Genomic DNA, 23,001 nt, shown 5'->3' on the forward strand with positions numbered 1-23,001 from the left:
TAAGAGTGTTTATTCTTACTATTAGAATTCAGGGAACTGTAATTTAAAATAAGCCCCAATTTTAAGAATTTGATTTTTTTTTTTTACATTTTAGAGAAATCCACCTAGGCCTTACAGCATGTCACATATTTGACATTTTTTGGTCTTATCAACTGATGATTTGCATTTACTATAAAGTTTTCTGCCTGTTTTGGACCCTTTCTGGACAGAAATCAAAACTAAGCTAATTAACAAATTGAAATTCTCATGTTTTGCAAATGAGGGCAAAAATAATTAATTTGTAGTGAACTGGCAAATCACTCTGGAGGCTAAAACCCAGGGATGAAAAAAAGGTTTCATCTATATTCACTATTACAGTTTTATTCAGATGTTTAAAAAAAAAAAGCACTTTGAACCTGCTTGCAGGTTTTGAGATCAGCTGTTTTGGATGTGTACTTGTCGTCCTTCATTTCAGAACAATCTGCCCGACTCTTCGGTGGGCAGGTTTCGTTTCCAGAGCACAACAGACCTCAATAATCAGCTCCATCCCTCTTTTGTCAGATCTCTGATTCTCCTCTGATAACAGCTGGCACCTGCTGTTGTCATCCTTCTCATCTGTCTTTGATCGTTTTATAGACCGCCGATAAACTCTGTTGCTCACGGAGCCCGTAGAGCGCTGCAGATGTACAAAACTGAGATCCTTATCTTGGATTTCAGTCTCTGCTGTATGTGTTTCTAACCCTTCCTGAACATCAACAGGCAACAGGTGGATTAAGTTTTGAGAAAGAGCTACCATCTGTCCAACCAGCGCAGGTCTCTTTTAGGTGTAATTACTTCTTGGTAGCAGGTGAGCAACATGGAATTACATGCTCGTGTGTGTGCCTGCAATGTCCTGACAGCAGCTTGCAGCCTAAGATGGAGCTCCCTTTGGGAAAACTGTGTACCCACAAGAGGGGGAGAGCTGTCTTTCATCTCTCATCCGTCTCTCTGTTCCGGCTCTCTCCCTGCGTCCCTCCCGGCTGGAAAAGATCTGGGCTCCCACAGCTCTCTGTCATATTAAAACCAAAAGATCAAAGGTGATGAGGAGTGGAGGACCAAAGAACAGACAGAAAGAAAAGAGAAATGAGAGGAGTCAAAACAAAGGGGCTGATGTGAGGACGGGATATAAAGAGCAAAGAGAAGAGGAGGATCAATAGAGAGAGATGAGGAGCGGGATCTGTGAGAACGGAAAGATGAAGTGAAATGGAAAGTTTTTTGGAGTAACGATGTGTCGCTCTAAAAAAAGCTGACGCTAATTCAACTCTCCTAAACGTCTTCCTGATTGAAGCAGAGGAAGAAAAAAAGAGGAGGGGGGTGTTTAAGCAAAGAATTTGTTCAATCAACAGCAGCGGAAGCATATGTCAAATAAACAATGATGAATATGTGAGACTGGATTTCACATGTGGAGACGTTTGTAAATGAAGGACGGAGACATGTAAGTCAAACACGGGCGGTTATTCCAGGTGGCTTTAAGGCTGTAAGCATGATGTCCTTGTCCTTCAGTCATGTGTGAAAGAAACTGTTACTGTAACCTTCTTATTATTACAACAGCAACATTACTCCTCCTCAGAGGCCTTTAGAAATACAGAAAAAGGAAAAAAATGAAGCCATCTCTCTGTGTATGAATATAATTAATAAAAAACAACTCCTCCCACGGAACATGAAACAACTACTACACAAAATTAACAACCACACTGCTTAAACAAGCGAGCAATAGCTGGTCACAACCAGCAGATCGTCATTTCAAGGTCACTTTGATCATGTTTGGCTAAGTACATAAACATCTGAGACTTCATTCTCACAGTTCAAGTCTGTTTAAAGTTGAAACATGAGCTGCAGAAAGGCCAGCTTTGGCTCTATGGGAAAAATACAGAATTTAAAAAAAATATTTCTGTAAGCACATGTGAGCTGGCAATGGGACTGACGGGCCGGTGCAACGCTGGCTTGAATAGCATTATTCTGCTTTTAACCTCATGATCATTGAGATGGACGATAAATAACTGCCAGTATGTTAACACTGCAAGCTCATGGAGATATTCCATATACTTCCTGGATCGTATTTCAACTTCTCACAGTGTAAGAAGAGCCTCCTGTATTTTTTTTTTAATTTTAAATTAAACATAGCCAGTCTTGTCACAATACCAGATTACTAGATATAATGAATCGAATCTTTTGTTCACAAGTATGTGAAAGAAAGAGGAGGGGGTATGACAATTAGGTAGATATGTCCTTAGATAGTAAACATGACATATTACTCTGTCATTAGTTACAATTGCATAACTGGCAATATGTCAATTACTTGACACATGCCTCTTTTTTCTTATCTTTAAAAAATAACCCTTACCAAAATGTGTGCATTTTGTTTTATATTTGTATTATTTGACTGTAAGATTCCCCCCAGATATGCACCCAGATCTGGTGACTGTGTGAAAAAGGCAAATAAAAGATTTCATCTTCATCTTATCTAGCAAAAATTAAGCCAGAATGAAGGTGCAGTGTGTGAAAAACAAAGTCCACTCCATGATTTACAACTTGTAGAAGTCCCTTTAGCAGTAATAGCTTAAAGTAAGCATTTCCTGTGCTATTATTGGATGAATTTTGGCTCTTTCCACAACCTTGCTTTAGTTTATTGAGATTTTCCTGCACAGCTCTGTTATGGTCCTGCCTCAACATTTCAATCAGGTTGAGGTCTGGATTTTGACTGGGCCATTCACTTGATTCTGTCTTTATTCTTTTTCCCACCAGCCATTCCTGCTGTAGATCTGCTGGTGTGCTTGGGATCCTTGTCCTGTTGCATGACACACTCTGTCAGACAGATTGAGTCTTTGGCATACAGAAGTGGTCACGGTCAACTCAATGACTGCAAGCCGCCCAAGTCCTCTGGCTGCAAAGCAAGCCAAAATCATTGCCCCTCCACCATCACGCCTGACAGTTTAATATGTGGCCGTTTGTGCTGACGTTTTATACGCTAACTGAAGCCTGTAGAGTCTGAGATATAGTTCTTGGTTTTTTTTCAGGGTTTTTTGCAGGTTCTCTGAACAATGCACGGTCTGACCTTGGGGTGAATTTGGAAGGGGCATCCACTCCTGGGAAGACTGGCAGCTGTCTCAAATGTTTTGCTCTTGCGAATAATCTCTCACACTTTAGAATGACGCACTTCAAATAGTTCTGAAATGTTCTTACAACCCTTCCCAGATTGATGGGCAGCAACAATTGCTTGTTTAGGATCATTGCTGATGTCACTGTGTTAACACTTGAAGGCTCCAGTCCAGCAAACTGCCAAAAGTCCTGCTTTTTTTTTTTTTAGGTGCGCTCACACTTGCTGATGATGAATTAATTAAACAGATCTGATTAGCGGCACCTGGCTGCTACTTACCCCTTTAATTCCTATGGAAGCAGGAAGGGTATTACTCAGCTTTTTTCCACTGATTCTGCATTTTGGCTTAATTTTTGTTAAATAACTAACAATAATAATTCACCTGAGGTTGTATTTACATCATCTTTAAGACCTGCAGAGGACCAGATTATTATTTTCCATTATGTCCTAATACATAAAATGTTACAGCTGAAAGAGGGTGCACTTTCTTTTTAGATAATTGTATACGTATACTATGCCTAGTACTCTTTACAAGTGTTAATGAAGCCATTTAGTCCTAGAAAAGCATAGTTTTATCTGTGCTGCGGAGATTTCTTTTTTCTAAATTAGCAATACTATAAGTAAAAAGGAAAAATGTATAAATGACAGTATGCTGTGGTAGGTGTATGTCATGTCTGACAAGTGGACATCAAAGCTAATGAGCACAAATGTTAAGATGAGACAAAGAAAAGAAAATTGATTGAATGAAAAGAAGACTGTGTAATTACCTACAGTGTGCATGACGCTGAAAGAGTGGCACAAAAAAACAGACAGGAGGGTTATGATGTATGAGACAGAATAACAAAGTTCAAATTAAAATAATAACATTGGAAGAGTGAGAAGAAAAAAAGATTAGAGGCTCATTATAACAAGGTGACAGCAGATTAACACTGTTCACACATCTGCAAACACACACCTACAGCATTTATCGATACACTCATTTACACCACACCAACATATTGTACAAAACCAGAAGGAAACACCTTCAATCTAAGCTCCACAGCAGCACCTACTGGTCGCTTGCACAGAATCTGTTTGCACTGATCGTACTGCTTTCACCCATCACTTTCATCTGTCTTATTAACACACAGACACACACACACACACACACACTCTATAGTATGCACCCACAAATCTCCTGAACCATCACACAGAAAATGATATGTACACCACACAGCTGCACAAATGGAAAAAAATAATAATAATAATAAAAAAAAAATCATATACACAGAGACACAGACATGCCACAAAACTTGAACATGCAGGTTTCAGTGCACATTACACATGCACATACGAACACAGTCTCACACAGTCTGAGGTGATTTATGACTGTGCGGCTCAGGTTTGCATGATTTATCCTGCTAAAGCTGCACTGTGCACCTGAGGGACTCAACCCTCCACTACACACAATGCATGGAGGCTTGTTAACAGCAAAGCAGCAGAGGAATGTGCGTTTGTGTGTGTGCTTACACATTTTTGTTTTTGTGCACACTTCGAGTGTAATTTGCTTTTATTGTGTAGGTGTGCACACAGCCTTGATCACTCTGGCTAAGGAATGCCTTGAATCCATAATAGCAGTATAACGTTCTTCTGTGTTTTAATGAAATCCTAATGTACGTTTATCATGTGCACGAATCACAACCTTGTGCTAGTATCTGCATGCTTACAATGTAACATGTTACTCGTGTGTAGCAAAGCTCACAGTACAGATATGCCAAGGCATTAACATTCCTGCACAGGTCTGTAGGTGTGTGAGCAGATCCACCGTCAGAATGTCTGTAACAACAACATCCCCAGTGAGCCGTGTGAAGCCTCCATCCCACCATGAAAGATAACCTGGTCCCCCAGCAGTCTAATGGCTGAGGACACGCAGCAGCAGAGCAAGCTTCTGTGATCACTGCATCACATGCTGCGATACACTGAGCTGCTTTATGCTACCAAGGACTTTTTTTTCCTTTTAATATTGCATTTAAAAAAAAATAAATAAAAATCTCAGATTTTATAAAGGTTACATCCAGTTTAATGAGGTCTGTACTCGAAAGGTGCTAATTAGGAAAATAAATAAATGTTATTCACATTAAAGCTACTTACGAGTGCAGTGCTCACTGCTAAGACGCTACAATCCCCTCAGGGGCTCACTTTAAGTTGCGGTGGTGAATAAATGCAACACACCCAACTGTTTAGAAAACATTTCTTTTCCTTAACTGATTCCCTCATTTGTCTACAAGATTCATCTACCTTCCCTGTTGTTGTTTCCTTTGGATCTCACATTGAAAATAACAGACTTTCCAGAGTCCGCTTTTGTGTCTTGTTTCTGAGGCCATGGCGGCTGCAGCTTTGTCAGTAGATAGTCTGTAGCTAGCACCCCTGGAGCTGCTGATAGGAAAATCAAAAGCATTTCCTTCAAAAATCATTTGACTTTATTTTATAGTTGTCTGGAAAGAAGAACTAGCCCACAGTCCACCACTCACCTAAAAGTATGAAACATTCCTAATAAGAATACGGAGTAAGCAGATTACTCCTTCTAATCGTGGCATAAATATGCAGATACAACAACAATTAATTATAAATTAAATAAGTAAAAAGAATTAAAATTGTTTACGACTTTGACTAATAGAAAAAACAACAAAAAAACAACATTATGCCTGAGTTTAATGATATGTATGAGTGTCAGAAATGAGTTAAGAAGAGAAAGTACATTTCCTGCATTAACACTATGGAAGCTCCAGCTCTGGGTATCAGGAATGTCAAGGGAAGTGCTCCAGGCATATTACACATGCACAGAAAGAAGCTCACTGCTGTCCTGTGAGTTGTTCATCCCAGTTCTCAGTTATTGAATTTTTAGGTAGAAATAAAAGGAGCCTTTACTTGAATTGTAAAATTGTGAGTTGGAGTTCTTTACTTTTTATTTTTTTATCCACCAATCTGATCTTCTTTTTTAAAAAAAAAAAATCAATTTATTACAATTTATTAATTTGCTGACATTTAATGGACAAATAAACGCAGACAAATATACAGTTTTGTATCTAAACTACATACAAGTGCAATTCACATAAACACAGATGCCAGATATTAAAAAGAAATACACCCAGTGCACCAAACAGAAGCAGACATGCACTGACCTGCAAGTCCTCAGAGACTGCCGTCTAAGACTGACCCTGACATGCTACAGTGAGAGTGTGTGTGAGTGTGTGTGTGTTGTCAGGGTTCAGCTCACTAACACTGCAGGTGGTTCAGTGGCTTTTGGTATTTCTTCTTAATTGGTTGATTTGCAACCCACTCGAAAACTGTTTGGATTTTTGACACCTGCTCACAGCTGACACACAAAACATACACACAACGCATACACACACACACACACAGACGATGCCACAGACATATTAATGCATAAACACACACGCACACACACACACACACACACACAGATGCAAAGATCCATAAATGCCCTCATGACTCATGAATATACACACAAACGCAGACGGCAGCACAGTGCAGGCCTCTTTTCTCTGCATAGCCTCGGCACCTCCACCCGGCTCTCATTAATACACACTCGAATGACAGCTCGCTGTTGCCATGGCGACCCCCTACCTGTTGCCAAAGGAGGCTGGTAGTTTAGGGAGCTTGTGAACGCTGCTCAAAACTATTGCAGCTCAATTTTTTTTTTTGCTGTGTGTCAGGAAGCTGCCAGTGCTGCTCCAGGCACGCACAATTAACCACTTTGGAACAGAGAATAGTTTCATTCATTTCAATGCAATTCAATCTGGCTCACTTCAGTGCAAAGCTATGCCCTGTTCTGTGCGTTTTGTTATGAGAGAGGCTGAATTCTCCTCAGGAGTAAAATAGGCCTACTCCAATATATGATGCTCTATTCTAATTCTTCTCTTCATTTTCGTACTCGTCTGTTCGACGTTATTCATTCCGGGAAGATAAGATGAAACTAACTTGAGGAAATTGCTTTGCTTAATTCATCATTCCGAGCTGCTCTATTCTAATTAAATCACTGCATATTCTATTCTTGCTCTGCTATTCTTCTTCGCCACACCATTCTATTTTATATTGTTAACAAAGGTTTTATAAACTGCTGGAAAATGGCTTTCTGGGCTAATTGTGCCGTGGAGGGATTCTTCTTGCTTCTCAAATAAACTGTTAGAGGAAGTTTAGGAACTATACAGAAACTGTACATCCATTAAAAATACATGAAATGTTCCAAATCAGCACTATTAAGAGAAGATGCTTAAAAATCACACCCTCGCTGCAGCTTCTCCCACAAGTTTTTATCCACCAGGATAACTTCAAACTCTACAGTTTGTTTCTATTCGTCTATATTCTGCTAATGTGTGGTGTTATTTTTTTAATGACCCATGGCTTACATGCCTGTGCAGACATGTTGGCCAGGGATTGCTGGGGTTAGGGTAGGATGTAGGGTTTTAGCATCTTTATGTGTAAAGTTTGCATGCTCTTGTGTATGCGTGGGTTCCCTCCAGGTACACCAGCTTCCTTCTAAAGCCCAAAGACACGTAGTTAGTGGGGTTAGGTTAACTGGTGATTCTAAATTGCCCATAGGTGTCAAGCTGAGTGTGAGTGGTTGTCTGTCTCGCTGTGTTAGCCCTGCGTCAGACTGGCAACCTGCCCAGGATGTTTCCTGCTGCTCGCACTATACATACACATACGCACACAGAGGTATGGACCTAAATGTTGTATGTTTAATTGGTAGTTAAATGTTTACCTTTTATAATATCAAAGATCAAGCATATCCATGTTACACCTATATAGGTGATTTTTCTTGCTTCAGCACTGTGTGGGTGTGTACAAATGGATTAAAGCTGAAATCTCGGTCACTCACTTATTTAGTTGCATTCTTTAGGGAGGGGATTTTTTTTACCTTGATCATTGTGATTTTCACATGGAGTCTAGTGAGATGGCTTTCCTTCAGCCTGAGCAAAGGTCAATCAAAAGTCTGTTACACTGTGTATGAAGATGGTGCTGAAAGTGACAACTGATAATTAAATGGTACCATCTTGCTATAGTCAAAGTGGAAGTAGATGCTCATATTAAATGTTTTTAAAGTTTAAAATAATGATGGCATATGCACAAATAATCAAAGGATTCAGACTGCTCTCTTTTTGCACTCCTGGTTTTGGTTGATTTCAATAAGACTGGATTTTCCCTTTATCGGTTACTAGATGAGCTGCACCCCAAGCACAGCACATGTTCTGTTGACTTAAATTTTTATCCAACACTTCCTGCTTTGACCTAGCTACTCTGCAGGTTTTCAAAGTTAATCAAAAATGCCTTTACTGTGGTAAAGCTAAATGCACTTAGCAACAAGGAATCCACATAAAAAATACAAAGCTAAAAATGAACATTTGTTTTTACCTAAACAGGCAGGAGACTTTGTGCTATTTCATAATTCAGACATGATGTCTAAAGACAAAACTTCTCAGAGGGCAGAGTCTGATTTAAAGGGTTACATTTTTATATAAAACAAAAAAATGTCTCCTTTTCATTTAAATTCAGACTAACAAAATGAAAAGGAGACATTTGTATAGTGATGAACAGTGTTTTGGTCAATGCAACAATAGAATAAGATAAACGAGAGCATTTTAAACTTAATAAAGCAGCAGTCACAGTCTATAATCAAGTGTATACCAGCAGCTTCAAACACAAGCCACCCCACCCCCCTGGTCTGGTATATCTCATATTCTTTCATTTGATTACAGTAAAAGTCCGGAACAAAATCAAGGCTTTTCTCATCATGCACTAAAGTTGCACCATCCTTCCTGGAACAAAGTAAGCTAACTGCAGCTTAAATCAATGTGATACAAACCTGCACACAGAGGGTTCCCTGTGCAGAGTCGGCCAACACAAGCAACTCGTGAGGTCTCAAACTGTGTTTGTAACACTGGCAAAAACCAGTCTGACTTTACATATGATGTAATGTAGCAGATTCAAACCGTTTCACTGGATTATTTTCTGCTCGGCCACACACACACACACACACACACACACACACTCCACCTGAGCTCTTGCAGAGCTAGCACAAAAAAAAAGAAAAAAAAAAAAAGACAGGACACCATGTCAACAAGCTGTCTCTCTCCATCACAAGGAGAGAGACAGCTTCAAATAAGACAGACACACACTCACACACTCCAAGGCCACACAGAATATTGTAGTTGGTCCTGTCATTGTGGGAGCTGTCAGGATGAGCGTATGGTTGGGGGACACGTGCTCGAGTGTGCATGTGTGTGACTTTAGGAGGGCAGATGGCTTTCAGCAGGTCATTAATACCGACTACACATCCTGCACTTATTCCATCACTTAATCCCCTTCAAACTAAAACCTGTTGTAAGGCGGAAGGAGGAAAACGGCGCAGCCCCACACTAATAAATGGTGACAACTTGTTGTACATTTAACCCATCAACCAGTTTACGAAAGACCTTATATAACAACAAAGGAAACAACCACTTTAAGCTAAATGGCACTTTGCAGAGAATCTAAGTGCTTAAGACAATAAATCAACATTAATCCATAAACAGTTTCAAACTGCTTTTAAAGCTTCTGAGAAGCGGCCTAAATTGTTCTGGCTATTACAGAACGAGAACCAGGAAATTATGATTTATCACTCATATCACAGATTATTTCTTAATGAGGTTCCACCAGAGCACAGCGTAGGCAACGTTTAGCTAATTGTAAAGCACATATGCATGAAAACGAAAAAAGTCTTTATGATGTGTTCAGTTTACACTATGGGCATTAAAGTGAAACATTTTAATGAACGCACAGTTTTCACAACGATTGTGGATCAAAGCTGAATCGACTGCTTTGTTTTCTTCCGTTTCATCTTCTGCATTACACAAGAGCAACCTTCGGATCATCATTATTTCAATACAGGACTCGACTTTAAACCCAAGTATTCGAAGCTAAACAGTTCTACTAGTGCCAAGCTGAAAGGCCAACCAACAGAAAAACATCCTGAAGCTATGAAACTGAAAACTGTTCATTTCCAAACCTAATACAATCCAAAGGATACATGCAGATCATACCGAGTCATCAGTATTTATCGTGATATTCCGAAAAACTCCTTGTTATACTTCATGGCATAGACGACCCCAGTGGGAAAAGATCCCCCAACTCTGCAATGTTCTCGGGATCCAGTTAAACAAAACCATATGTACTACGGGTGCTTATGTTATTTACTATATCAACATTATGTTATTTCCCCATCCTCACTTGCTCGCTCATTGTGGATTTATGGTAGAAATTCTTCACTTTTTAACCTTTCTGCAGAGATCCAAGGGGAGTGATAGAACTGGGCTCTGGCTCTGGAGTGGATCTAGACCACTCAGACAGGCTTTCAAAGAGCCTGGGCCTGATGGGTAGTCTCAGGGTAGAACTGGCTGTAAATCTCTTAACCTGGAGAGTTGAACTTATCAGGTGTGCGCGTCATGTGAAGCCATAAAAGTCTAACAGATGCAGTGCTTTCTGCTGTACCCCATCTTCCGGAACAATTGATTAATCCTCATGTCTTCACTTTCCACACACACTCTGAGAACAATACAGACAAAATGCACTGCTTTGAAGGAAAGCCCTGGTAGTATACATGCAGAAATAAACTCCTACCTGTTCCTGTCTCTCCAGCCAGCGGTCCACCATGGGATGATTGGCGCTGAGCGATGACCGTGCTGTCTCTCTCTGGAATTCTCTCTGATTGGCCCAGGTCCCAGCGTCTCGTGGCAGACTGCGGTACGTGTCCATCCCTTTACCCTACAAGAAGAAAAAGGTATAGTTTTTGTTTTTACTTTTAATACTGTTACTACATTTCTCAGACATATGCCATGTTTACTTTTTGTTAAGTAAATGTTTCTTTTCTTACTGAAAAATGCACATCAAGCATTAAAACCTTAACGATAAAGGCTAATCAACCTGCGTTGAATTTGCTCACAACTCTTTTTAAAGACAGACCGGACCACTTTATAGTTGTGAGCTGGTGTGTGTACATTGCTCAGTCTTCACACTGACAAACAAGTCGATACAACGAGCATCTCTTAGTCGGTGATGTTTAGTCACACTTATTGGGAGGTGCATCTTAAACAACAGTGTGGAGGTATGTGGCTTTAGGCATAAACCGATCAGAAGGGTGCAAATGTTCAATGTGATCAGTTTCAGCTTGGGAAAGTACAAAAAGGCGAAAAGCAGCTTTTAAGGAGTTCTATGGTGACGACAACAAGATGTTGATATATAACAGATGTAAAGGAACCTTTAGTCCATTTGTACTAAAAAGACAATGGCATCCCTCATGCAGTTTCGTGTGTGCAATTTCCTTCATTACCGTCAAATTATTCAAAATTAGCTGGCGCAAAGCCATGTCTGGTTCTGACATCCAAGCACCAACCTTCCTTTCCAGGCTATTTGTGCCAGACGAGTGGCGAGCTTTCAGGAAGCCAGCGGTGGTCGACCAGCGGGTTGGGTTCTTCCTTGATGGCGTCTCATCTGGTTGGACCCGTGACTCACCGCCGCTGAACGGCCCATTGATGGTCATCAGAGCAGGGTCACTGCTGCGCCGGACGTGGAGGGGCATATCTGAGGAACAGGTCATACACCAGGGCGTCAAAGCATTGTTGTACCTTTTTAGAGACCCAGAGTTGTAAAAAAAACATTTTTTTTTGTACTTTTCAATGGAAAAGTTCCACTTTCATATTCAAGTATGTAAAAAACAAACAACAAAAGAAACCCTCGGCTATAGCTGTTAAAGACTAACGGGCAAAGGCTGAGGAAGAAGACTGTTTGGAGATGATTGATGTAAATTTGCTGGAACAAATTTTACGTCTCAAACAATGTGGGCTAATAAAAGAAACAGATTCCATTATCATCCCATTGTGAATTAATGTGATTTATCGCCACAAGTCTAATCAGGCAGCCCTGCTTTACTGTCAGTGCATCTCACCCATAACGCAGAGCAGCAGGCTCTGTGTGGGAACAACAATAAGAGGAAGAGCCTATTGAGAAACTCCAGCGTTAGTGGATGCCTTCCATTAAAACTCTTCACTCTGTTTGAAAAGTTCCAGTGTGTGGGCGGTGGGCCAAGGTCCAAATAACAACCTCCAACAGGGGCAGCACGCACGAAAACACCGCAGCCCGCGCTTGTACACAAGACACGACGCTATGACAATAAAAATAACCTCTGGAAATTTCCACGAGCTCATTTGATTAGCTGAAAGGGCAGCCATCAGACCACACAGGAGACACGGATTATAAAAGATTAGAAGTGTTTAAAAAGCCCGAGCGTCGTCTCGGGACGACTACGCCGAGTGTCATGTTCCCATGTTCTCTTCCAAAACATATTGCTGTTTACAAGCTTTCAGATGTTTGGAGATGGTGGTGTGTGCTCATACAGGAAATGCTGTGATCTTCCCAAAGAGTGTGTGTCTGAGTCAACAGCTCGTTTTTGTGTGTGTGTGTGTGTGTGTGTATTGTGAGACTAGATTGACTGCATTCGTCTGTGTGTGTGTTAGTGTGCCTGTTTATTTGTGTTTCCTGACAAACTGGTGAGTATGCACATGAGATCATCTAATACTTTTGTTTAGAGTAGGATGCGTTCACATTAAGTGGATCTTTGTGTGTGTTCAACTTGTGTAAAGAATACGCATTAATGATGAGTTTTAATTTCGTATGTGCACAAATCAGTGACCAATGTTGTTTATGTTTGGAAGTACTAGAGCCCACAGCTACAGTAGTTGATGAGAATGTGTACACTCATGTACTTGGCTCAGTGGTTCTTCTGGGTCATCCAGAGCGTGGGATATGAATCGCTCTGAGCTGTGGGAGGCAGTGGCTCTCTGGGGGATGGAGTTCAGGAGGGGACAGAGTGCGGGCTGCCTGACAGGTCTCAACAACACCTACAGCTGAAACTGCAACTCCCAGGAGGCATTAGGATGCAGGGGTGCTTCCCTCGAACTGAATCACAGTCAAGACTAAATGTGTCCCGAACCCACATCTACTGAATTTGCATCGGTGCTGTGGAAAATGCTTCGCGGTTTCACGCAGTCACAATGCTTTAAACAAAGACAGGCCGCTACCCTTCTTTGTCATCGCTCATCTTAAATGCCATTGTGATCTCGCGGCACAGCTGCAGTCATTAACCTTTTGTTCGTCTTGTCAGACGCAGTGATCATAAAACAATTATTCTAACTACAGCACAACAGCTTGGTTAATGAGTGCCGGTTAAGATACCGTTCACCAGCTCAAATTTCACGCTACTTCAGACATCTCATAAGTGAGAAAACAGAAGTGCATAATGACAGCACCTATGTCATGAACGCAGCTGCAATAAAACACAGAATAAATTACACCAAAGTCTGCATAACTCTTTGAGTACAAGACCTAATCAAATTAAATGAGGAGGTATTAAAAGCAGGTATGTCATTTAGAAGTAATTGCAACATTTAAGGGATGCAGGGCAGTTCGGCAATAACATTCCCGACATAAAAACATAGGATTTGGGAACTCTAAGGCAGCAGTCCCAAACTTTTTTTGCCCCATGGACCAGTTTAATGTCAGACAATATTTTCACGGACCGGCCTTTAAGGTGTCGCGGATAAATATAATAAAATAAAATGATACGATCAAGACAAAAACTGTGGTATTTTGTAAATATAATAATAAATGCGAACTCACTGTGTAATTGTGTAACTTTATTAGCAGCGTCCTCCTGAAATGCGCCAACAACATTGAGAGTAACATCCTCCTCTCTGCCCCTTAAATCTCTCTGGTCGCTATGGTAATGGGTAAATATTTCTTTCAAAATAAGACACGCAACTACAACACGGGAAAAGACCCAGGGAAACCGAGTTAACGATAAAAACCCCAAAAACCATAAATTTCACACCTGAGCCTCAACTCTTGCGGACCGGTACCGGTCCCTGGGGGTTGGGGACCACTGCTCTAAGCCACGATTACGGTCCCCATACAGCGTATTTTGATGTATGTCAATGTATGATGTATGCAAAAAGTTCAAATAATTATTTTTTGCTACACCCTCCTGGTCTTCATTACAGCTAGTTCACACAAAACAAATGATGCTTCTTCGTCCACGACACAAACAGAGCTCCGTTTTTACCTCCATCTATTCATATCAGGTTGTTTGGGGGATTTTTTTTTACCATTTGCACCAGTGTGATATGGAGTAAAATCATTGCAGCTTGTCTGATCACAAGACAAGCTGCAACAATCAACCTGGACCATCACTGTGCAACAAAAGACTACTGCTCTGGAGAAAAAAACTAAAGATATCATCACAATTATTCCACTTTGATCATCTCTCATGTGGAATAGCGCAAAATCACACAGGGTACACCAAGCTCAGTTTTCTGCTATGTTCAAAGACAATCTTTTTCAAGTTGGCATCTGAAAGCCTCACACGTCCACAACAGTAGTATTGTCCCTTAATTATTATTTTCTTATCTGCAGAGGTTTTTCAATTTAACAAAGCCAAGAAAATAACATCAATCCATTTGTGAATTTCAATAGAGCTCTCTGTCTAATAAGCTTAATCATTTTTCTTTTGAGCTCCTGGGCCGAACAAGAAAACTGGCAAAGCCCCACAGAGTCCAGCGCTTCTCATCTCCTCTTCTCTCCAACATAAATCAGTGATTGAAAGCTAGTCTCATTAGGGTGCTTATGAAAAAAATAATCGAATTCCTTCTCTTCCATGTCAGACATTTTTCTTAAAACCCATTAAAATTCAGCTGATGAGATTCTGAGTCGTCAATTAAGCAGGGTTAGAATTTATTATGAAGAAAGTTAAATTGGACGTATCTGGCAGGTGTGATTGTAGCAGAGATTTCAATTTCTTACTGAAAATTCACAATCAGCATCTCATCCAGAAACGCAATTAGGGCTAAAGTGACCTCCGTCGCACTGTGTGTGTGTGTGTGTGTGTGTGTGTGTGTGTGTGTGTTATTGAGACCAAGAGAAAAGGAAAACTGTGCCGTCTCTGTCAGTCAATGCTATTTCAAAAGGTCATTAGTGAATAAGACAGTGGAGGGCTTCGGTGCTAATTAAAAGACAGTAATGAAAAAACGCCTTTTAACTTTTACTTTCTGATAACTACACATAAAGGTGCTCGACACATCCAGTCCAGAGGTAAACAAGCTCTATGCTAAAAGTGAAAAATCTTAATCAAACTTCTAGTTTAGTGCAGGAGTCTACTTTACAGTGCTGCTGTGATCACTAAATACATGCTAACATGCTAATTCTCCGTTTAAATCAGACTGACTTAGCCACTTCAGAGTGGCTAGCAAGCTAGCTAGCATTAGCATTAGCTGACAACTCCGGAGCTACCTGCTCGATCAAATACGGTCGCCTTCAAAAGAGTCGGCAAAAACGCAGCACCAACAAACAAATAAATACAAAGAGAAAAAGAAAGGCAAACATGAGGCTTCGATTTGTTTTAATACAGTCTGTAACTATAGATTTACTTTAATATCTTTTTGTCTGCATCCTACTCATTAAAAAAAAAACTTGGTATGAATTAGACGTATTTCTTTTGAACCAAAAAAATATTTTGAATTTATGATTTTCTCTATTTTTGTTATTCTATTTTATATTAATAAAACCATATATATATATATTTTTGGCTTTTTCAACTGTATTCAATAGACACAGTGAAGAGAGGACAGGAAAGCAGGGGCAGACATGCGGCGACAGGAAAGCAGGGGCAGACATGCGGCAAAGGGCCGCAGGTCAGGCCAGCAGCTCTCAGCTGCATGGCATGTGGTCGCCCGCTCAACGTACTGAGCTAAACTGGCGCCCATAAAACCATAATTATTAATTATTCTAATACAAATAGTAGGAACACTTCTTTCTTGCACTTTAGGCAGTGTGATAAAAATATGGACGGGTGGTGACGGTTGTCTTTCTGTATATTTGCATGTACATGTTTGCTTGCTTCTGAGCAAAAGATCTCGCTTGATCCGAATTGACAAATCACCTACACGAGTCACTTTCCCATCCAAACTCAGAGTAATTGCAGTAGAAGAAGCGACTTGGCCAGCGAAACTGCAGAGGTGAATGGCCTCAGCGTCACATTTGATTTAGGAGGCAGCGAATAGAACCAATTAGCCACTTTGGCCGGGGATCAAACGGCTATCTGTGTCTGAAAAAAAAAAAAAGGCACCTCCTGTCCAATTAACAAAATTTATGAACAGGGCGACGGTACGGCTGGGACGTGATAAGGTGATTTGTTGTGTTTTCTCTATACTGCTGTGGTTGATGACATTTGACTCCAATGAAGATGATAACGTGAGGAATATAAGACGAACTGAATTAAATATTAATCAGCCAATGTTGCAGTTCCTGATTGTATCTTTAGGTAATGATACCTCTGTCAAAATAATGCATGTCTGTGCAAATAACCCTAATGGTATTTGATCCAGAAACGCGTGTTCTCCAGTCTCGTGACTTACTGGTGCGCAGGGCCGAAGGCGTGACCTCGATCTCGCTGGCGGCCTGGTAAGGTTGGAAAGCAGAGGCTCCGCTGCCTGCGCTGAGGTCTGCAGCAAACAGGTCGGGGCTCTGGGTGCCTGTGGAGCTGGCACTGGTACCATCACCTCCATGATGGGGTTCCTGTTCATCATATATAGCTATTAACTGCAGGGAAAAGGAAAAACAGAGGAGAGAGCACAAAAGGTCAGATTTCAGAAATATGTAGCTTAATGTTACACCGCAGTATCGAAGTAATATAGCACAGGAAAAAAAAATTTTTTTTAACTTTATGGAATGACAATGCTTAGCTGTAATCTGGATATAGAGAACAATTACATAGAAGGTGCAATGACAGGAAACAAAAAATGATAAACACCCAAAAAGAAGAAGATGATAATGATGAACGACTCTTTTGTAGCGATACCTACTCATTTTCCCTTAGACTTGAAATTAAGCAGCATTCATGCATTTTCCCCCATATTTAAAACTACACAGGAAAGGAGAGACTTCATTATCTGCAAATCTGATTTTAATCCATTTAATCCAGGAAGAGGCAAATGAGAATAATTAAAACACAGCATACTGTGTGATTTTTGAAGGTAGGCATTAACACCAACTGAACCACACTGGCTCAAAAATCAGTCCTACTGGGTGTAATCAGGAAGTCCAAATCATAGCTGGTGTTCTATAAATGTAGAGGTAGCTTCCTTGAAAACAGCGCACAGACAAATAGAAGACATGGTGGTCCTTCTCGGCTCAAATGCACGGGGACCGCACATAAAGTCCAAAGGAAAATTGAGGTGATTTAGACCCCCCCCCTCCCCATTTTATTCTATGACAGAGACACACTCATTATGTCCAATCATATTCTCCCTCCACTCAAAAAGCTTCGTCTTTCACTCCACGTCTTTATGTTCAAAGCTCTTCTCCCTCACAGATCTGATTAATTCCAGCCTCTGCAGAGTCCCTTTATTAGATTAAAGATTACATTCATGCCATCTCTCTGCGACTCCCACTAGGCCGGCGTATGTGTTCAGCTGGCTTCAGTTAGCTGAGGAGAAAATGAAAAATCCATCTAACACGTGCCAATTCGAGGGATGTGATCCGAGCGTCCCTCGAGGTGAGATCTGATGCAGAAGCACGACTGTGATAAGGTTTGCCCCCTAATGCACAAAATATTAACCACATTCAAAACTAGCACACGTGCTCAACCGCTCAAACATCTTCAAGACATCACTTCACTTTATCTGGGTTTATGGACATGATCCTAACCAAAGGAAACGCCTGAACTTTAAAGAAAAACTGACCGAATACCTCCAACGCCAAAAGCAGCTAGTCACAGACAACATACTAATTTCACCTCAAGGAAAATATATATATATATTTTAAAAATACGTTTTTGCAAGGGCTCTTTGAAAATCAGTAATAAGGGTTTCCAGGTTTATCGATTTTATTTAGCGTCAGAAATAGATTTTCCTCTTAGAGGAAGAGTTTCAAATGAAGCCAGTTTAACATTTATAAGAGGAGGGAATTCAAAAGGGGAAGCATTTCACTTCTTTGAAGCAAGCAGTTCTTTAATCAACAATTTTAGTTGCATATCCATCATGAATACTGCTTTTAATATCATGGGGTAGAGCTAATCAGTAAGGTAACACTCAGGAGTATGAAAGCAAAACAATCACTACAAGCGAAGGTGTCTACATAAGAAGCCTCGCTTCGACTGCAGTCAGAGGAGAAAGCTTTGGCTCTGATGGAGCTTTGCCACATCTGTCCTTGATGATGAGTAACTTTATAAAAAAAAATATAACTAATTTGAATTTGGACTATTCTTCATTTAAAAGTTGCTTTCCAAAGCACAGCTGCAACTTTTATACTAATCCCAGGAAGTTCTGATTTGACACCGTGTAGAAACACGGTCTAATTTCACCACGGGCAACCAAGAGAGAAATTCTGTGTCAAATTCTGTTACCCAATTTTGATCAGCGATGACAAGAGTCCATCGCAAATGCTCAAGTGCAAGTGGTCACACTGGGACATCCAAAAAGCGATTTAAAAACAGCCGCCACTCAAACCAAGGTCGAGGGCTGCCACTGGAGAAATGAGCAAAAGAAGATCAGCCAAATTTCTATTCCATGCGGTTTTTGACTTTTTTTATGAGTATAGACGGGGAACTTAAGGGTCACACCTCGCCGTTTATGAACGTACGGTACAAAATGACTGGAGGGTTCTTTTAAAAGTAGTATATTTGTACGACTTTGTATGACTAAAATAAATGAAATCAATTCCATGGCGGAGTCGTTGTGCGTCTATTGCTTCAATGATTCTCACAAGTAACATCAAAATCCAAACATCATCTTCATCACACTAAAGATGAAAAGAAACTACAAGCACAAAATATTAACACTTCAAGGCCATTCAGGCTGCATACAGTGCAAATTAAAATACGTCAAGTTCTCTAAATCACAACTCTTAAACACACAAACACACACGGACAAATAAAAAGAAATGCATTGATACACACACAATTACATCTAGAGACACAAAGACACCCACAGAATCCATTAAAACACACACACACCATTCAAATCCAACGACCATTTTTCCAGCACATTAAACCTTCATTTCAGCCACATTTAGCCTGAGAGCTGTGGAGTTTTATAGCTTGCTGGACAGGCTCCCCTGGTGAGAGAAACACACTCTCCAGGGCACACACACAAACACACGCACACTTAAAAACATTTACAGACCTCAACACTCATTTTTCCCATTAGTCCCTTTACATAAACGCAAACACATTTACTTCGAATTACAGCTCGCTACAGCCAGAGGCTAATGTGAGCGCACGTTAATGAGGATTACAAAGGTCAAAGGGCGAGGCTATATGTGTGCTGCAGAAGTAATGAAAGTGCGAATAAAGACAGAAAAGAAAGGAGAAGAGGTGAAAATAGCGGACTGACAAGTAAAACAGAGCAGGTGTGTGCGGTCAGGTGCGAGCGTGTGTGCGCTTTAGTGAGACTCATGAGAAAAGGGAGTGTGTGCTGTGTGTTTGTAATTGTGTGTTTTATGTGTACAAATCTATATAAACCTGTGAGTGTAGTCTGCTGCTCCCTCATTAAAGCTCAGTTCAGGCCACAAGGGCTGAGTCAGCAAACTCCCTGCCTCCCCGGGCTACTCCCCGAGGGCACCACAGAAGAAGAGCTCTCAACCCCATGTGCTTTTTCAGCCCATGTGGCTGTTATTACATGGTAATCGGTTCAGCTGCAGCGGGCACTAAAAATGTGTTCAGGCTGAGCTTACCTGATATCGCTGGAAGTAGAAATAATCTGCAGCAATTAGCATTGCAGAAATAAAAGCCGTACAGCGCTGACAAAAAACAGCAGCAATCATAAAACCTGTTGAGCCACACAAATATCTGCCGCTAAAGCCATTTTGGACAGATCGTTAATCACATTCGCCCATTATCCCTGACGCTTTTCTGCATTATTATTATTCTATGGCATTAAGCTTCCAGTCTTTGACGACTGAAAAGCCTGCAGGGACCTCGAAAGTTTTTCGCATAATTTAAATTATTGAAACCCAGAAACAGTCACTGGAAGTATTTGCATTGCATTGTTTTCTGCACGGCATACAAATTGCGCATGTACGGGACCATTTGCTTACAATGAATATATCCATATGCAGATGAGTAGATAGTAATAAACATTTTTCAATACAAAAACAAACGGTTGCTGCGGGGTACACCAATAAGACACAAACGTTGCAAGAGTGTAGCTGCTAAAAAAAACCTTTTAACTAGCAAACACGCCTCAAGCTTTCAGAAGGAACTGTCAGGAATAAATGCTGTTCAAGAAAAGTGCCCAAGAGCATTTTTTTAAAACCCAAAATATGCATTCAAGTCTTAATTTGCATTCCCATGAAAAGCTTGTATCAGATTGCAGCAAGCGGCATACGCCAAACTTTGGGAGGGTGGAATTTTTTAAGTCGTAACAATATGAGCAGAAGATTGGTGGTTCGGAATGTCATATTTCCTACTAACATGTCCAGCATTTGAATGCAGCACAAGACTTCAAGCTTAACGTTCAGCTCGAGTGTCATATGTAACGCTAAAATGCACAGTAAAGTAAAAATGTTTAAAAAAAATTAAAAATACATTACTTATAATCCGAGTTGACTTTCAGTGTCTCGGTGGATTTGGCTTTTGGCTGCTATTACGTTACACGTTGAATAAGGTCAAAGTGAACATCATCAGTTGCCAGACTTTCCTTGGAAACTGACCAAACATGGGTTTTAAATAAGTGAATATGCCGTAGCTTCAGCAGTACCGGGCAGCGTCGTGACTGACAGATGCTCCCTCGAGGTTACGTGTTATTTCTGTCGGAGGTTTTGAATTGTTGTCTGCGAGCTAAGAAACAGCCCCGAGTCAAAGCTAATTGCTGAGGTTTGTTGACAAGCACAGCCCTGACCCTGCCACAGGAGAGCTGCTTAAACGCATAGGAGCACACAAGGGTGCACACACACACACACACACACACACACACACACACACACACACACACACACACACACACACACACACAGAGAGCACAAAACAAGGGTGACATCCAATTAGCAAGGTTCTGAGAAAAACAGAGGATGTAGAGTGAGAATTAGGTGTTGATTGGTCTGTGGAACTGTGTCAATATGTTGAAGACAACAAAAATAAATATGTAACCTGCTGTTTGCGAGGCACTATGTGTATTTTTCAGTTGTCTTTCAAAGTAATAGTACTTATTGAAAACACAACTACATTTGCAACTTTTCCTTTATGCAACTTTCCATTTGTGTTATTAAGAATATATTGATAACAAAAGAAATATGAAACTAAAGGACTTCGGATTAAAGGGAAGAACTTTTTCCATAATTATAAAATCCAAATGAAAATGATTTGCAATCCATCCAGCTTTATTATGTGCTACATTTCTGCATAGCTCTGTAATTACACCTGCAAAACTCGAGTTGACGTGAGGTTTCTATGCACTGCTGATCTTCTTTAATGCCCACTGAGCTGAGAAGAGTAAATCAGAGATGGAGCTAACAGTAAACACTGCAACACACACACACACACACACACACACAAAGAGCAGACCTAGATATAGACTAAGTTTATACACAGACTGATAGAGCTACAAAAATCAGAAAATAGCACCTAGCAAGTCAGGAATATTACACATGGCGGTCACACTTGTCATAAGCTGGATCATGTTAGCAACAATGGGTGTATGCCAGGCGGAAAAAATGGCTGATTCTGGTCTTCATATGAACAAACAATAAATAAACAAATCATTCAAAAACCAAAAAACCCAAGCAGATGACAGTTAAGAGTTAGCAAAGAGGTATTTTGGAACAATTTTCTCTAAAACAAGCCCAATAAAAACATAATTTGCTGACGGGCTGTACTGCCTCCCTAACATAATTTAAGTAAAGCCTCTGAAATGTTGGAGAAAGATGCAACTCTCTCTTCATTCTGTAAATCCCTTTTTAAAGCACAGATTGATGTCACATAGCAAAAATATAGCAGTACTTTGGCTAATACAGCAACAGTAAATTCCCACAATTTTAACTGAAGTGTCTCAGGGAAATTTGTGTGCAACTGTAGAAATCACAGCATGGAATACTAGAGCAGGTATGAACTTATTCAGGTGAATCAGTTTAATCCAACTTTATTTACACAGTGTAAAATCACAATAACAATGAGATAATATATGTTAAGTAGATTTGCTAAACGCTGTCCTTCAATACTTTTATCAACTTGTATCCCCTTTCTTGCACTTAGATTGCTTTATACTCAAAAACTAACAATTACTGAAGAGCAAATTACAGTGGAAAGTGTGAGTCAGTCCACTTTTCAGCAGTCACTTGCAGCTCGTAAATCATCATCATAACTCTGGCTAGAACAATATGCTGGCAGCGGGGCCAGAGAGAGGAAACCAGAGGTTTCTCAAAGGGGAATTAATCCTCACGGATGTGTGTTGGGGAGAGGATTGAATTTAGCAAGACGCAGTCACCGCTTGTGCCACATCAGCAATTGCCCATTTTTATTTCATCGAAATTCCCCAAGCTTTTGCGGTGCGACCGTCCCAAAAGTTACACTTGCCTTAGTTCTGGCTATCAACTCCAAAACATAAATCTTTCCAAGTTGAGCGTCCATCTATTGAGCATTTGATTTGTTCCCCCGTCACATAAAATAACGTCAAGTCATTACAGTTTCACACAGAATTATATTACATCAACAGACCGCATTTTCCCTCATGTCAAGCTCCACGTTGCATATCCTCTGTTCTTTCATAAGATTTATTTAATCTAAACTGTATATATCAATAAACGCA

General features: G+C 40.4%; 1 protein-coding gene across 5 annotated transcripts in view; it reads right to left on the minus strand.

Annotated features, from left to right (window-relative positions):
* pard3ab (par-3 family cell polarity regulator alpha, b) overlaps positions 1 to 23,001 on the minus strand; it is a 238,652-nt gene that overhangs the window by 142,655 nt on the left and 72,996 nt on the right. For all 5 annotated transcript variants that reach the window (XM_063462892.1, XM_063462889.1, XM_063462891.1 and 2 more), the window contains exons 3-5: positions 16,618 to 16,801; positions 11,547 to 11,734; positions 10,775 to 10,918 (exon numbers count right to left, since the gene is read on the minus strand). In XM_063462892.1, the coding sequence (XP_063318962.1) occupies positions 10,775 to 10,918; positions 11,547 to 11,734; positions 16,618 to 16,801 (516 nt within the window). The remainder of the gene's footprint in view (positions 1 to 10,774; positions 10,919 to 11,546; positions 11,735 to 16,617; positions 16,802 to 23,001) is intronic.

This window comes from Pelmatolapia mariae, linkage group LG18, assembly GCF_036321145.2.
Source record: "Pelmatolapia mariae isolate MD_Pm_ZW linkage group LG18, Pm_UMD_F_2, whole genome shotgun sequence".
NCBI lineage: Eukaryota > Metazoa > Chordata > Actinopteri > Cichliformes > Cichlidae > Pelmatolapia > Pelmatolapia mariae.